The sequence below is a fragment of the Schistocerca serialis genome, chromosome 4, assembly GCF_023864345.2.
Source record: "Schistocerca serialis cubense isolate TAMUIC-IGC-003099 chromosome 4, iqSchSeri2.2, whole genome shotgun sequence".
Classification (NCBI taxonomy): Eukaryota; Metazoa; Arthropoda; class Insecta; order Orthoptera; family Acrididae; genus Schistocerca; species Schistocerca serialis.
Window position 1 is genome coordinate 119,861,218 of NC_064641.1, and position 18,270 is coordinate 119,879,487.

Genomic DNA, 18,270 nt, shown 5'->3' on the forward strand with positions numbered 1-18,270 from the left:
ACCATTATGAGTACTGAAGTATCCTAACCATTTTATAGCTCTTCAACCTTCTTGTCGCAGCCCCTGGTGCCTCCCTAACAGATCTTTTGATTTCCTGCCCACTTTGCTGCACACCTTTTTCGTGCCTTTCTTTTGATTTTCTATGTCACTTTAACTTCCGTATGGCATATTCGCTTCCCACTTCCCCACTTATGTAACTGTATTTCCTAGCATTCCAGTGTAGCATGTCATCTGTTTCTTTATCTCCATAGTCACTAATTTCATAAAACATTTAAATCGTAATTTATATTTATCTGGGTGATTAAATATCGTTTATGTCTTCTGACACTGATCAAACAATATGTTACTTAAAAATAGCCCAATTTTCGTGTCCTCTACTAAAACGATCTTGTTTTGCTTGTTGCGTATCTGTGTTGTTGATTAATCGGTTTCTTGCTAGACGGCACTATTATCTTCTGTACGTTACACTCATGTTAGCATGTCATATTTCATACTGTTGCACTGCATGTACAGGCTTTCTCCCATTATCTTCCCACACAACGTGTGATAGCCTATGGTGCAGTGTACTGATGTCATACACAATATGCGTATGTCACGAAAATAACGTCGACTTGTCCAAATCATATTGTCACACATGTGTTGCTCCCCTCGGCCAGCCTGTGACAACAGGTTGTGATACAAATATGCAGCAAAGAGAAGGGTTTCAGTGACAGAAAGTGATACTTCAGGTGTAGAAGGAAGAAAAGAAATTAAAGAATAGATTTGCTAAGGTCAAAGAAAGAAAGAAGACAGCCACAAAAGACAAAATACCTTACCACCCCTCATCCCAAGACATTCCCACTTCTGCTAGTTCTTCATGGTGGTGCTGGAGGGAGAATGTGATTGGCATTCCCTACAGAACAGATTAGTCACAACTTCATTGTCATAGAGTTCAGAAATTGACTTTAGTAAATCTATTGCAGGTGTGGAGAGAAAGAACAATAATACGTGAAAAAAATTAGTAAATCTTCGTCGACAAAGTCTGTTGTCATCTCTATCAACTCCTCATAAAGAGTCTCCCGTACAAAACTCATAGACGCTTAGCATTTTGTATTTTTCCTCTCAAAAAATATAAAATCCCAATTATACATAACAGTATACGTAGATATCACACATATGTATCGTTCTCAGTAAGAAACAATCTACACATTATTAATACTGAAAAAAGAATAATTACAGCTATCTGAATAGGAACTTGGGAGTCCTGTATTCTTGCTTTTACAAAATTCACAACTAACTATTCCCAGTTTGCTGTTATTATTCATTAAGGTGGATATTTGAAACATTTTACCTGTTACACGTATATAAGCCTTTATCTTGTACTGTAGTTGGTTCTATTAGGAAAAAAGCTTTTGGTTGTGGAATCCACTGATGAGCCAGCACATTACGACCACATATCTAATAGCCAGTATATCCACCATTGGCAACATATTATGGTGTGTAAGGAATGAGACCTTGGTAAGCCGCTGGAGGGAGTTGGCATCACATCTGCACACACAACTCACCTAATTCCCATACATTCTGGGGAGAGGGCTATGAGCTCTGACGCCACATTCAATGACATCCCAGATGTGTTTGATCAGGTTCAGACCTGGCGACCTGGAGGGCCAGTATATCAATTGGAACTCGCCACTGTGCTCCTTGAACCACTCCATCACACTCCTGACCTTGTGACATGGCGCATTATCTTGTTGATAAATGATACTGCCATTGGGAAACATGGTTGTTATAAAGGAGTGTATGTGGTCTGCAACCAGAATGCAATACTCCTTGGCCGTCATGATGCCTTGCACGAGCTCCACTGGACCCATGGATGCCTATGTGAATATCCGCAGAGCATAATGGAGTCGCCATCAGCTTGTCTTCATCCTGCAGTACAGCTGTCAAGGAGCTGTTCCTCTGGAAGACGACAGATTCGCACCCTCCTATCAGCATGATGAAGAAGGTAACAGGATTCATCATATCACACAACGTTCTGCCACTGCACCAACATCCAGTCCATGGTCATGTGTCCATTGCAGTCATAGTTGCCGATTACATAGTGTTATCACTGGCACAAGCGTGGGTCGTCGGCTGCAGAGGGTCATCGTAAGGAGTGTTCAGAGCACTGTGTGTTGAGACACACTTCTACTCTGCCCCAAATTAAAGTCTGATGTTAGTTCCACCACAGTTCGCTGCCTGTCCTGTTTTACCAGTCTGCCCAGTCTACAATGTCTTATGTCTGTATTGAGGGGTGGCTGCCCAACGATGCCTGGACATGGTTTCATCTTCATTATGCCAAGGGTTGAAGACACTCACCACAGCACTCCTCAAACACCTGACAAGTCATGAATTTTCGATAATGCTCATGCCGAGCCTCCAGGCCATCACAATCTACCCTCAGTCAAACTGTGATGGATTGGATTCCTACACCATTCTACACATGGTCAGCACTCTCACTGACCTGTGTCCTACATACACTGTGTAGCACTCATTCCTTGCCAGGTAACGCTACTATTGCCTGGATGGGTTTTTATCGATAATGGATTGGTGGTCATAATGTTCTGGCTGCTCAGTGTATGGTCCTCTAGATTAAGGGTAAAATTTGAGTGTCTCCTTTTTGATATTTGAACTTAACTGGTGATTGCAAATCAATACCAGTTCGCCAATTTTAAATTTTGGAACATGTGCACAATGGTCATAATAATGGATGTGCCAGAAACGTCCCTTCGGGATGTCAAACTTGCCCAGTGGAGGTTGAGCATGCCTGCTGACATTGCTGCACTGGCACAGAATGCACACACTACTCCAAGTATGACAGTCGTGCTTCTTGCCAGGCCACACGAAGAGCTCCATAACGAGCTATGTGGTGACTTGCATCCCAGGGTGAGCTAAGCCATGCAAGGCGGGAAAGATCCTATGGCAAAGCGCAGCTGAGACCAGGGGGCGAAGTGTGCCCTTAGAGTTGTCACAAAGGACAGAGATCGCTGAATCAGGCAGTATATGGGGCTGGACAGAGAGCGATGAGCCGTTGTCTGATTTTATTTGCTGTATATCATCAGCTTGTAGTCGAGGAAGTTCCTCCAGATTCAGCAGTGCGCTTAGTACGCAGATGCAGGAATGGTAGTCTGCCACAACGTTCTCCGTGCCGTGGATATAGCATGTGCCAGAAGAGTGCTGATAGATGTAGTCCATATGGTGGAAACGCCTGGGTGGAAGTGGCTTGTGACCAGTATAGATCAGGAAGGGTCGCCCCTCGAGGTCACTACGAAAATGTTTAATCGCCACGTACACAGCTAGTAGCTCACAGTCAAATGGCAACCACTTGCTCTCAGTCAGTTTCTTGGAAAAGAAGCAGAGGGGCTGGGTGGAGTTGCCGGTGTGCTGCTGTAAAACGGCGCCCACAGATTAGTCACTGGCACCAGTCATGATTGAGACATGGGCCTCAGGGTCAGGGTGGGTGAGTGTGATGGCTTTGGCTAGGGCAGTTTTAAGGTTAACAAAAGCGTCGACAATAGGTTGGGTCCACTCCAACTTCCGTTTTCCAGCGGTGGTTCTGCTGGAGAGAGTGTCAGTGAGGGCCATTTGGAAGGAGGCAGCTTGAGGAATATGGCGGTGGTAAAAGTTTGCCATTCCCAGAAAATGATGGAGCTGAGCATAATCTTCGGGTAGAGGAACTTTAAGTATGATTTTGACATGAGAACTCGTCGGTCGGAGGCTGTCGGATGTGGAATACAGTTGAGATTAATCATCACACCATTGGCAGTGAGGGCCGAATGGACTGCATCGTGGTGAACTTTATGCTCTTCAACAGAGGAAGAAAAGATAAGGATATCGTCTAAGTAAGCATAGGCAAAAGGCAGAGGGAGCAAAATGGAATCGATGAACCACTGCCATGTCTGTGCAGCATTTCTCAATCCATAAGGCATGTAACAGTATTCAAATAGGCCAAAGGGTGTGATGATAGCCGTCTTCGGAATGCATAGGAATCTGGTGATACACTTTGGAACAATCTAATACGGAGAAAAAGGTAGAACTATGAAGCAACTGCGTGAAATCTTGACTATGTCGAATGGGGTAGTAACCAATAATGGTGCAGGAGCTCTAGTCCCCGAACATGCGTAAGGTGCCATCCTTTTTGGGAACAAGGTGAATAGAGGAAGACCTGTAGCTATTGGAGGGGCAGAGGATGCCCGAAGCCATTAGATCCTGAACAATATCCTTGGACTGCAGAAATCTGGAAGTGTTAAGGCGCCTGGCCTTACAACGAACAGGTGGGCCGTCAGTGGTGCGAATCTTATGGCAAGTGCCATTACTGATGGCCAATAATCGCACAGGGATGTCGGAAGTCGGCATGAGGGGTCAAGAAGGTATCCACAGGCAATGTCAGTTCACTGACCTTGATGAACTGGGAAGATGTAGGTGGGGGGCATCGGCTGCAGTCGGCGATGGAAGGCTCAATGCAGGAGTGAAGTGGCGCGTAGAATCAGAAGAGGTGCATGTAGGTGCATCTTAGAAATTCAGCTGTGGTGATGCAAAAAAACAGCAGGCGGTGTAATGCTCGACACTGGGGTCGGTTGGTGAGAAGGCTGTAGGGGCGTGTGCTGGGCCACCTCGCTGCAGATAGGCGATGTATGGTACGCCGTGAGCATGACAATTCAGTGGAGGTAGAGGTGTTGCGGGCATATAACTCATCGTTCTGGGTGTGAGTTCGTCGATCTGCGAGTGCACGTACGACAGATCAGAGAGCAGTGTGGTTACGTACTCAACCAGGGTAGCACACATGGAAAGTGTAGCCAAGGAGGCGGAGAGCGAAGTGATACAGAACTGGGATGTGCACGCAACTGTAGAGCCAGATGCGTGGCAGAGTGCGGCAACCTGCAGGTCTGGGGAAAGTTAGTAAAGGTGAAGAAAATCCAACCTGATCGCAGGTTCATCCATGTCGGCAGTGTGGAAGGTCCAAGGGAAGGTGTGAATTGGTGAGAGGTGAAGCGACATCTTGATGGAGCTGTGGGCTGCAATGGGAGAACGGTTGTGGCGATCAAGGCGAAGGTAGTGGGGGATAGTGCGTTGACAGCGTGCTTGGCCGGTATGATGCTAATGTTGGCGCCATTGTCGACAAGAAAGCGAATGCCGGTCGAGATACCTGTGGCATAGAGGCCTTGTGTCACTAAAGCGAGTGGTGCAGCGTCACAAGATAGGCGCCATGAAGGTACGGGTGCAGAGAGCGTGGCAATTGTGGGTGGCATCCCCATAAGTAGTGCGGAACTAGCACAGCGGGTAGGCCAGTTGGCGGGATGGCGTGGTTCGGTCAGCGGTTGCAGCTGACTGCGGTGTGGCTGGCTGGTAGCCGATCGGACCGCTGCTCGGGCGAGGTCGGTGGCTGTCGGGAGCCCGCTGGCAGTACATCCTGTAGGTCGCTAGGTGACTGCTCCTGACAGGCAGCTGAGGCGCAAAAACAAGCGTGCTCGCCTCTGCCGACAGGATGCGGAGCTAGAGGCGCAGGTGTGCCAGCTGAGTAGGATGGTGGAGATGTCGTTCGTTACAGGTGGTGTCGGTGATGAATGATGGTGTACGCCTGATCCGCCATGCATAACCGAACCTCGAGTGGATCAGTGACGTGAGACAGTAGATGAAGCTGCAGGTCCGAAGACATTTTGACCATCCACAATGTCCAAAAGGCAGCGTCAGGCAATGCTTGGTCATCGATTAAAGCACGTAGACGCCACCAAAGTTGCGAAGGTGTGTGTTCATCAAGATGCTCCTCGTGAATCATGTGATGGATCGCCTCCACCGGAGGACGGGAAAGGTGCTCGATAAGCAGTGATTTGGTCGTCAAATATTTGGTGGTGAGAGGAGCAAGTTGCTGATGAGGTCCTTATGTGCATGGAGATGGCTTACCAGGCAGACAAAACGGGCGCCATCGTCGGAAATGCCGTGAATGTCCAGGAGGTGGTCCACTAAGGCGAACCAAGTTTTTGGATTGTCTTTGTGCAATGCAGGTAGCTTAGGGAATCTGCCTGGTAACACATGCTGAGGCAGCACTGGCAGATGGAGATCGGTGCGTGCAGAGCAGGACGAAACAAAGTGGCCAGAGGAGGCGGCGTGCATGTAACTGGTGACATGTGTCCAATCGGCACGCCTGATGAGGAGCGTGTCGCAGGTGTAACAGCAGGTGGCGTAGCAACAGTGGGCAAGGTGCGATCATGGTGCAGCCGACGGCGGTGTAACTGATAACCAGTTTGGGTGGAACGGCCAGCACCATTACTAAAGCGAGTGGAAGGCACATGTGGTGCAACAACGGTGTGAAGGTAGCAGAAACCAGCACAGCCAAGGCGACAGGCGTCGCCAAAACGGGGGATGCAGTGAAACTATGTAAATGAGAATGTGCTACCCCATGCATGGAAATGTATGATTCACAGTTCTGTAAATTTGCTGGCACATGAAGCCATCCCGAAGGTAATGACAAAAATGAAGGATAAACCACAGTCTTTAACTGGAAGGTCCTCCATGTTATGGTTAGGCGATGGGCACAGTCCATGTTGTGGCTGTTGTAGTGTTGCCACGCTAGGCGGCGGCCATGTTGAAACGGGCAAGGTTAGGTGGCCGCCGGTGTGCCAGGGCGTAAATAACTGTTCACCTTTAACCAAGTTCGAAGGAGGTACACTTGTTCACTCATGGTCGCAAGCGACAGAGTTGATAGGGTTTGTTACACTTGCACCAAAAGTCACAGGTAGATTCATTGTGGCGTAAACAATGGAGTCCCGAACGCGATGTGAGTGAATGACGAAAACAAGCACAAATAACGCTGGATGAGAAGTCGACAATGTTGGGGTCACCATTGTGGTTATCACGGAAGATTAGTTGAGAGACAATACACTTAAATGTCGAATACACATTTATTGGCCACTCGTACATATAACAAAGAATGGCTGTTACACATCTGTACACCGAAAGTTCACAAGAACAACTAGTTCAAAGAAAGGAGGTGCCAAAGATAGGGCACTCTGCACCAGACGCCACACATGTACAGTAAAATTCCCATTTACAAGTCTTTGGATAGCTGTCTGCATCCACCCTGTCAACAAACCCCTTCAGCCAATAATTCCTTACCTCTTATTCCCAACTTTGAAGATATCATCTACTCTGTCAAAATGTCCATTCTTTGGGTGGCCGCATGTTGATCAACACTGGTCGCTAATTGCATGTATTATCTGAATGTCACTGTCGTATGTTTCCAGAACTATTCGTCTTATTTTTTTCCACCTAGATACACTAGTTTATAGGCACTCTATCCCTCTTCCATATTCTCATTGTTATTTTATGATCATGTTCCAATCATCAATTTCCTGGACCTATTTGTAAGTTTCTGGTAATTATCTTCTAGTCCACTCACTGATGTACTATTAGTATTAACCAGCACAACATTAAGACCTCTACATTTCCTATGTGAATCATTCACTATTTGAAGGTCACTTGTATAACATAATATCACCAGTTTATTTGTAAACTTTCTATATTTTTTCTAAATTGAATTTAAAAAGCTGAAGTGGTGGAGAAATAAAACTATTATAAAGAAGTAAACTAATAGAAAGCGGGAGGACGACATTATGAAACTTACGTGAACAATATACAAGAGCTGAAGAGCGTAGCGCATGGAGGCCTCTGAAGGAAGATAACATCCAATAGTGGATATCAAATGGCTGGACCTGTTGCTGACACTGATGATCTCTGTTGTTGGGCTTAAGCCCGCTCCACACACAACGATCTGTCTGCGGAGACATCGGCGCAGATGTCTGTACATGCAAAAGATCGCTGCAAATGTGGTGTGTTCACACGACACAAACCCCAATCTACTACTCGTCCGCCATCTGTCGGTGTAGAAAAGAAATATCAGTGGCAAGAGACTACGCTCTCCGTAAACGTCAAAAATTTAATTCAGTTATTTTGAAATATAGAAATGGAGGAAGTTCTATTGTGGTCTGTGTTCGCAACTTGTGTTGCAAAAAACATTCAGACAAACCGCAGGAAACAGAGAAAGCGGGCAAAATGGTGTACACAGTGGCTGCTACAGTGAAAGCAGTTTTCTCACGTAAATTTACTGCGAGATTTGCGGGGCGAACCTTAAGAAAGCCAAGCAGATCAAAATACCTTAACGCTGGCTGGTATACTTGATCTACTCCTACACCAGTTCTTCTAGATTTCTGAACTTTGGATAACTCTTTTCGGTAAACAGTTAGCAACGAATTTTTTTTATTACTCTGGATGGATGTCCTAGCAAACAAACTCATGTTATGCGACTTGTTGGTCTGAGTGTGGTGGGTGTTTGGAGTGCTGAATTTGAGATGAGCAAAAGATCAGCAAGTGATGATGGACCACAGTCGAAAAAAACACCTGGATTTCTCTGTTTGCCGAGGCGTCAACTGCCCGCAATTTGTCAATTAGAGCATTGTATGGTGCTGTCTTTTTGTCTCGGTCACTATATTCTTTACTTTTAATCTTCCACAAACATGGGTAGTTTCTATATATTTCAATGAATTCACTAACAAACTCTCGAGAACACTGACGAGTATCAGCCATTTTAATGCCCTGTGCGCACAAATACAAACACTAGACTGAGCAAACAGCTGTTTCGCGCCAGATTTGCGGCGATCTCCTGTCCACAGGCTCCAACTTGTCTGCGCAGATGTTGTTTGAACCCACAGATTTGAGAGGTTTCGCTCAAACCTCCAACTTCCAGGTTTGCACACACCTAAGTGTGGTGAAAATCTTCTGTCCGCACGCAACGATCTCTCTACGCAGTTGCGATGTGCGTAGTAATTTGCGCAGACAGATCGTTGCGTGTGGATGGGCCCTTACCGTCGACCTATCATATCACAACAGTCGATACCTAATTGCAAAGTTTTGGATGTCCTAGCAAAAACAAACTCATGTTATGCGACGTGTTGGTCTGAGTGTGGCGGGTGTTTGGAGTGCTGAATTTGAGATGAGCAAAAGATCAGCAAGTGATGATGGACCGCAGTCGAAAAAAACACCTGGATTTTGGGCAAATGGCCTTTTAACGGCTATGAAGGACCCTACTTTAATTGTGAAGGAAGATAGCAAAGTTGTGGTTATAAAAGATAAATATCCAAAAGTGAGTTGTGCTCTCCGTATTCAATTAAAGTGTTTCCTTTTCAGTGGGCCTAGTAGGCAGTAAGAAGTAGCGAAATATACGCTTTAGTTTTCCAGTGCTGTCTGTACACATGTTGAAACTGGGTCAAAAGCTTTGACATTTATAAATCCCAATGGCAGTGGTAATACATACTCATTCAAAATACCCACATGTACGAATGTTCCACCCACTTCTAAGTCCAACTTGTTTACGCTGAAGACTACGAAATCTTGTAATTATTTATAAAAATGAGAAAAATTGTTTCATAATCTCTGAATCCCTGTGCGCTTTTTGTGCAGAAATTTGTCTAATGTTGGGTATCGTCAAATTGGGTAGACACGAAGAATAATTCTGCTAATTTCATACAATTTTTCGCTAGAAGTTATGAAGTGGCACTCCTTTTGTATTTTTCGTAGTTGATACACGAAATACGTACATCATATGCGCAACAGCAATGTAATGCAGCTTTCCTGAATGTTTGTTGCAGTGTGAATGATTCACAGTGTAAAGTGATAAATATGGAGTGAATGTTGACCTCAGGCTATGAAGCAGATCTGTCAAGTACTACCACCTTTTTCACCACATGACAACCAATTTGTTACTTTCCAGTGTACCCTAGACCTCAAGCTATATTACAGATCTGTCTGTCACAGCCAAGATTTACGGGGTAGGCACTAACACATGCTGTTACTTCTCCATGTTGCCTAATATTGTATTTACTAATGGAAATTTATTGAAATCATCTCAGAGCTTGTGGTTTTATCACTCAAGTTTTAAAATAGTATTAAATGTTTTCAGTGTTATGTTACCCTCCTACAAGCATTATCGACCAGCACTGTTTACTGTATTACTGCCATCTGGGATAAGACTGACCCCTTATTTCATGATTTTGTAAAATACCTCTTGCAAATATATCAATTTCTATTAGGCCAAATGAAAAGTTTTATAATTGTACATTATTTCCATACAAACACCCATAATGCACACTAATATTTTTCATTGTTTAGTAACTAAAATAATCAAAAGGGGTCAATATTTCAAATCTGTTGTATTGTAAACGTGCAGAATGGTCACGAGATAAATGCTACTGTAGCGTACTATAATAATGACCCCTGTAAAGGGATCTCAATGATTCCCATTGATAATTGGATGTTTTGTAAAATATTGATAAGCTAGGTATTGTTGAAATACACATGTCTGCGAATAGAACTGTCCGTCCTTAAAACACACTACAGAAAACTGTTAAGAATTCGTTTTGGGCCAAGAAAGTTTTCCTCAATTTAATTTATAAGCAAATATTTAGAGCTTGCTTTAGAAAAATTTAACTACAAGTGTGTGAAATCATATCAACAAATTATATTGTATTATTTGATACTTTTGTTTTCAAGATGATATATAAGTTTATCCAGAAATGGAAAGAAAAGGGTGAAATTGGCTCCTGGATCAGTGTTACTCTTAGGGGAGGGGGAGCTTCAGAATCACCTCTGTTGACACTATACCTATACCCAAATGAAAATGTAAGTGGCTGTATGAACTGAACTATTTAGCATTCACCCATACAACAAAATGTGTCTACACTTATACTCTGCAAACCACTGAGAAGTGATTGGCACAGGGTACATCCCACTGTGTCCGCCATGTTTGAGGATGAGTTACACACTGAAGCAATTTGGCCTTTCTTGTGACACTTGTTGCAAACAGCCCAATGCTTAGGGTACACTGCACACTCCTATTGGATGAAGCAGTACAGGCGAGATGAAAATGGGCACACGGCCACTTTTGTGATGCGGCCTGTTGCTGCTGTGGTCATAACCGACTCTGCTCCATGGGACACTGAGTCTAAAGGTTACTGCTGCAATGACTTCCTCGTCATCATGAACACTAGCAGTGTGCCTAGAAGGTTGGCTGAACAACTTCCAATACCTCCCCCGATGCAGCAATCTGATCGCCTGTGGCCCGTGACACTTCAAAGGACTGTGCTATATTGAGCACATCCATAAGTGTCAGATCCTCACATTCAAGGGCATTTTCACAGATCTCCCCATCCAGGGCCAGATGAACAATAACATGACGTGCCATGTAACCAGCGTAGGATTCATGATGGGTACTAGTGACAAGTTTATAATGATGGCGCAACCTGTGTAATTCTGCAGCCCAGGCTTTGCATGATTCGTTTGGGCGTTTCTGACAGTGGTAAAATTCTACGTGCATCGCAGTGACTTGCATACGTTGAGAGAAGCTTGCATATTTCATCAAAAGATGCTGTCCAGTTCTTGCAAAGGTGCAAGTTGGCACAACAAATGAGAAACACACAGTGAAAGCCAGGAAAGAAAGAAAGCCTTATACAGATTTGCATCTCCCACGTGAAAAACCTTGAAATGTTGGCGTAACAATGTCTTATAGGATTCCCAATCTTCAGCTGCTTCAGCATATGGTGGAAAGGGCCACAGTTGCACTGATGGGAGAGTAACCAGCCACAAACCAGCAGGTGCCACTTGCTTGAGAGTGGTGGCAAGAGCCTGCTGCTGTTCCGTGAAAGTGCTGGGCAATGGTGCATTGGAGCATTTCTTCCATCAAGATTTTTATTGGGTGACTTAGCACTGACACTAACACATGGAGAAAATGTAACACTTTGTTGCCAAGTTTGCTGTAGCGAGAACAAACACGATTTATGAAGGGTTGTACTTCATAGAGCAACTTGTAAGATACAATGAAGTACAGGTTGTGTGTAGCACTGACACACTGACTGGACAATGGCAATATGGGTTACAGAATAGATCGAGCACTCATTTGCAATTGCTTAAATAACAATAGTTCTTTGGCGGCTTACCATAATGCCCCAGGGAGTCAACACAGTTGGCCTCCACAAGCAGACGTGTGAACTGTATGGATGTGCAATGTCTGAAATCGCAAGCTCATGAAAAGCAGTGAAGATCACATAATACTGTGTACAGAAAGCTGGTTGAAACCTGTAATTGATAGCAGTGAGATTTTTGGAGGAAATATAAGTATATATCGAAATGATAGGCAAATGGGAAATGGAGGTGGTATATTTGTAATAGTAAACAAGAAACTTAAATCCATTGACGTAAAAATTGAAGCTGCATGTGAGATTGTGTGGGAAAGACTCAGTATTGTCTGCCAGACTTATCGCTTGATGTAAGCATAAACTTTAGAGAAAACTGCAGTTCACTTGTATGTAATTTACTCAATCATGCTGTAAACAATTGGTGGGGACTTTAATCACCCAATAAATAATTGGAAAAATTACAGTTTTGTTAGTGGTTGGCATGATGAGACTTCCTGAGAAAGAGTACTAAATGCCATCTCTGAAAACTGCCTAGAAGTGATAGTTAGGAATCCCACTAATGAAGGAAGTGTATTGGATCTAATGGCAACAAATAGACCTGACCTCTATGAGGATGTGCACATCAAAACTGGCATCAGTGACCATGATGTGATTGTGGCTACAGTGGTTACCAAAGTACAAAGGACAACCAAAACAAGCAGAAATATAGATATGTTCAGTAAACTAGATAAAAAATCAGTAGTGTCGTATCTCACTGAGGAACTTAAAACTTTCAGCACAGAGCAGGAACATGTACAGGAACTCTGGCTCAAATGTAAAAGAAAAGTTTACCATGTACTGGATAGATATGTACACAGTAGAACAGTTCATAATTGGAGAGAATCTCCAAGTTATACAGTCACTGTAAAGAAACTTCTAAAGAAACAGAGATTACTGCATTATGGGCATAAAACAAAGTGTATGGCTGTATAGAGAGAAGCTGAATGAATTGCCTTTGGCTGTCGAGAGTGCAATGCATGATGCATACAATGACTGCCGTAGCAGAATACTGTTAAGTGGTCTTTCACAGGACCCAAAGAGATTCTGGTAGACTGTTAGTCGCATTACATTAATACTTGTTCCATAGTCATGAATACAACATATTGTACTAATGTGGAACATGAAAGTTTAACATAACTTTTCTTTACATAATATAATTATTTTTTTTATTTTTACTACTTCATATCTAAAAATTCATCTACTGAGTGGCAAGAATTGTCATTCAGAGATTCTTTTGTTTTTAAATGTTGGTTGGCTATCTGTCAGACTTTTATTGCTATTTGGCAAAAAAGACCAAAGACTTCTGTGGCACCATAATTCACCCCTTTCTGTGTTAAAGTTAGTGTACAGTCCCTAGTGAATGCGACAGGAATTGAAATTGAGGGTAGTAAAACAAAAGCTTGAAATGCTTAACTCTGTTTTTAAATGTCTTTTACAAAGGAAAACCCAGGAGAATTACCCCAATTTAATCCTCGTACCACAGAAAAGATGAATGGAATAAGTATTAATGTCAGTGTTGTTGAGAAGCAACTGAACTCGTTGAAACTGAACAAAGCTCCAGGATCTGATGGAACCCCTGTCAGATTCTATACTGAATCTGCCGCTGAATTAGCCCCTTCTTTAACTATAATCTGTCGTAGATCACTTGAACATGAAACTGTGCCCAGTTCTTGGAAAAAGGCACAGGTCACACATGTCAACAAGGACGGTAGTAGAAGTGATTCACAAAACTACCATTTAATATCCTTGACATCAATTTGTTGTGGAATCTTACAGTATATTCTAAGCTCAAACATAATGAGGTATCGTGAACATTTAATTAGGTATCTTGAACAGAATGACCTCCTCAGTGCCAGCAATCATGGATTTTGAAAACATCTACAAAGATACTCTGCAAATCACATTTAAGTGCTTGGCAGAGGGTTCATCGAACCACGTTCATGATTCTCTATTATTTAAATCTCGTATAGCACGCAGAAAGAACGAACACCTATATCTTTCCGTACGAGCTCTGATTTCCCTTATTTTATCACGGTGATATGTAGGTCAGCATCAACAAAATATTTTAGCATTTGGAGGAAAAAGTTGGTGATTGGAATTTCTGAGAAAATTCCTCTGCCCTTCTTTGAACTTTTTTGATGTACTCTGTCAGTCATATCTGTGAAGGATCCCACACCAAGCAGCAGTATTCTAAAAGAGGACAGACAAGCATAGTGTAGGCAGTATCCTTAGTAGATAAGTTGCATTTTCTAAGTGTCCCGCCAATAAAATGCAGTCTTTGGTTAGCCCTCCCCACAACATTTTCTATGTGTTCCTTCCAATTTGAGTTGTTCATAATTGTAATTCCTCGCTATTTAGTTGAATTTAGGGCCTTTAGATTTGACTGATATATTGTGTAACTGAAGTTTAAGAAATTCCTTTTACCACTCATGTGGATGACCTCACACTTTTCACTATTTAGGGTCAATTGCCAATTTTCACACCTAACAGATATCTTTTCTAAATTGTTTTGACTTTCTGATGACTTTACTAGTTGACAAATGACAGCGTCATCTGCAAATAACTTAATACTGCTGCTCAGATTGTCTCCCAAATTATTTATATAGATAAGGAACAGCAAAGGCCTGTAACACTGCCATGGGGAATGCCAGCATGCAATTTCACTAGAGGCTGCACTTCTGTGGTACAGTGTGAAAAACCTTCCACAGATCTTTGAGGTAATTCATAATGTTCGAACACGGTGTACATTCTAAAATCCTGCTGCATATCGACATTAATGATATGGTCCCGTAATTTAGTGGATTACTCCTACTACCTTTCTTGAATATTGGTGTGACCTGTGCAACTTTCCAGTCTTTGGGTATGGATCTATCGTCGAACGAATCGTTGTATATGATTAAGTATGGAGCTATTGCATCAGCATATTCTGGAAGGAACTTAATTGGTGTACAGTCTGGACCATCAATCATGTGAAACCCACTCGCATTTTTCTCATGTGACATACTGAAAGCTTTGGATTAAAGCAATCAGGTAGAGGCGGTATTTTTTTGATACGCAAAAAGCATTTCACTCAAAACCACACCTACTTTTGTTGTCAAAAGTATGATAATATGGGGTATCAAGTAGGGTTGCCAGATTTCAGTGAGGGAAAATAGGAATACATTTATCAACTCTGACATTTTTTAGAATAATTATGTTTACCGCACTTTTTTCCATAATACACTCAATACAATGGAGTACTTTTCAGTTAGCACGCAATTCTCAACATTTTTTTCAATTCTCAACTTTTTTTCAATTCTCAACATTTTTTTATTAGACAGTACTGTCTTATAAAAATCACTGCAACTTTCATCATAATTAAAATAAGTGTACAATTCATTTTATATTGGATCAACTAAACATGTTACGCTCATCCCTCCATTTAATGTTCATAGTGGAGAAAACACTCTCCTTGAATGCATTTGAAGGAAATATACTCAAAACAAATGTAACTACATCTAAAACACTGCACAATTTTATGTGCCAATCATTTTTATAATGTAGACCCATCTCTGTGGTCTTGTCATAGTGGCTAACTTTGCTTTTAAATGCCCATTGCCTTCCCTCCAAAACAAATCAGTAACCATAGCAACCTATGAATACATATTATGCATGAAGGAAATCAACAATACAAAGTGATTCAGCTAATTTCAAAGTATTTTGAAACTAAGGTCCCCCCCCCCCCCCCCCAAGTGATATGCAATCCATTAAGGAAAAAACATTACTCTCATCAAAATCAAACCATGTATTTAAATATTTCAGACAAACTTCATATATATGTCTGCATTCTTCCAGTTTCGTTTGTTTTTCACCTGGGATCAGATATTCCAATTTATCTATTAACTGTTGCACCTTATAGCCAAAAAACAGATCGTTTATCCTATGTTCTAACTCCATTTTTATTTTCTCCAACACATGATATACTTCACAAATTGTCAGTTCATTTTTTTCTAAGTTGGGTTCACCCTTTGAAAAACTGTCAGTCAACTGCAAGGAAAACTGTAGATATAATTCCGTTCAAGTAAGTTGTTTTCCTGAACCAGACACACCTATCAAATTGTTCTTAATGAAGCTGGGGCAATCATCTACACTAGGAAAGTATGATATAATTACAGGCAGATTTTTCAGCAACCTTTCTGTGGCAGGCTTTATGCATAAACAACATGTAGGTACATGTCTCAACAAAGCATTGTATTCTGTATCAACAAATTGAAAGAAATCTTACAACTGAGGTACCCTTTTAACTGAATTTTAGGAATAGTTGAAAGTCAGAATTACTAACATTTTATCAGTTGACATAGTGTTCATATCAGATTTACAGCAATTATGCACTATATGTGCGTAGCAGTTTGATTCCACTACACCACAATTTTTCTTTTTAAGTGAACATAAACAGAGTTTTTCTTCCCATAGTTTGCATTTGTATAGTCTGCAGTAAAACTTGAAATCTGGGACAAATTCGGCTTGTGTTTTGGAATCCTTTTCAAGATCTGCTCAGACACTGCAGATGCAGATTCACCAGAACCCCCACAGAAATCTAGAATTCTGTGGGACGTGCTTGCTTGCATATCAAAGTATCTTACACAAATATGATAACACTTTTGATTACCTTTGTTGGAAGTGTCAAACCCCACACAAAAAAAAACTTGCTGTCCTTCAGCTTCTGAGTTAAATTATTGATTCTATTTGGTCCCAAAACACCAGTAATTAATGCCTCACATTTGAAATATTGAAATTAGCATGCACCTACTATGTACCTTGTTGCTTCAACAGAGTTCACCTTGTACTAGAGAGTTTTCATCAGTGTGGTTTCTACCGATGTCAAGCGTCTTGTTTGCGGTTGACACTGTTAAAATGATGCCCAACATTGGTTATGCCACAATGTGAAATCGAAAATCCCTCTCCAGTTTTTTCAACACGTAAGGTATACCCTGCTTTTTGCCACAATTCTGGAAATTCTTTTTCCTGAATGATACACTTGTGGTCTTCTTTTCTGGTGTGTGCTGGTTGGAATATCTTATTTTTGTTTTGTGGAATTTTTTGCAGTCCCATCCATTTTGAACACACTACTTCCACAAAGAAATAAGTTCTAAAACGTGAAATGTATGATGGCTTGCAATAAAGTGTTGAACCTGCTCCCAAGATGAACAAAACAATGTGCTGTGTTGCATGGAGTCGAAGTACAGCTTGTTCACAAAAAGAAAAAAAATTCTATGGGGGTGTGGTGCTAGGAGAACAAGCCACACTCCCGTCACGCAGTGCTAGTACTACGCTCGCACTTACATAGCGATATCGACTTATGCCAAAACAAGTCTCCAATCGAAATTGAAAGTTTCATGTTGAATGATGGTGCTTTTTTGCTCCTAATTCCATATCACAGACAATTCGAAATTGAAAAGACCCAGTAATAAAACTTAGCCGAAGTTGACTGACTTCTGCCGAGCCAGAACTTGGCAGGTCTCGTTGATCTCTTTGTTAATAGACTGCACACACTGCACATCACATTTGTCCCACTCTGTCTCAGCTGACATCACATGTACACCCTAGCGTGAAAAACATAATCTGCATAGTAAAATCTGCTACTGGAAGATTAAAAAATATAAGTCATTAAACCTCATGTTCAAAATAGGAACATTTGGCGCACAGTTAAAGAAGTGCACTGTACCCGGAACAAAACAGGGAAATTTCATATTGTTCTGGCTAACACCATACATATGGCAAACCTAGAATCAAGTGAAATTTGTGACTGGATTGAGAACTTTTTTGTAGGGAGGACGCAGCATATTATTGTGAATGGAGTCATTGTTGGATGTAGAGGTAACTTTGGGTGTACTAAACACAAGTGTGTTGGGACCCACCCTTGCCGTTCATGTTGTATATTAATGACCATGCAGACAGTATTAATAGTATAAACAGGATTTTGGCAGATGATGCAGTTATGTATAATGAAGCTCTATGTGAAAGAAGTTGCATAAGTATTCAGTGTGATCTTGATAAGATTTCAACATGGTGCAGAGATTGACATCTTGCTTTAAATGTTCAAAAATGTAAAATTTTGCAATTCACAAAATGCAAAAACGGAGTATCTTATGACTATACTGTCAGTGAGTTACTGTTTTAATTGGCAAAGTCACATAAATACCAGGTAAAGCAGGTGGTAGACTTCAGTTTATTGGTAGAATACTGGGGAAATGCAGTCAATCTACAAAAG

The 18,270-nt window shown here is 41.9% G+C and overlaps 1 protein-coding gene across 1 annotated transcript in view; it reads left to right on the forward strand.

Annotated features, from left to right (window-relative positions):
* The first annotated feature begins 8,913 nt into the window (after positions 1-8,913).
* The window catches only part of LOC126474044 (aprataxin-like), a 76,594-nt gene continuing 67,237 nt past the window's right edge, over positions 8,914-18,270 (forward strand). The window contains exon 1 of the mRNA XM_050101455.1: positions 8,914-9,154. Coding sequence (XP_049957412.1) covers positions 8,954-9,154 — 201 coding nt within the window. The 5' untranslated portion in view covers positions 8,914-8,953. The remainder of the gene's footprint in view (positions 9,155-18,270) is intronic.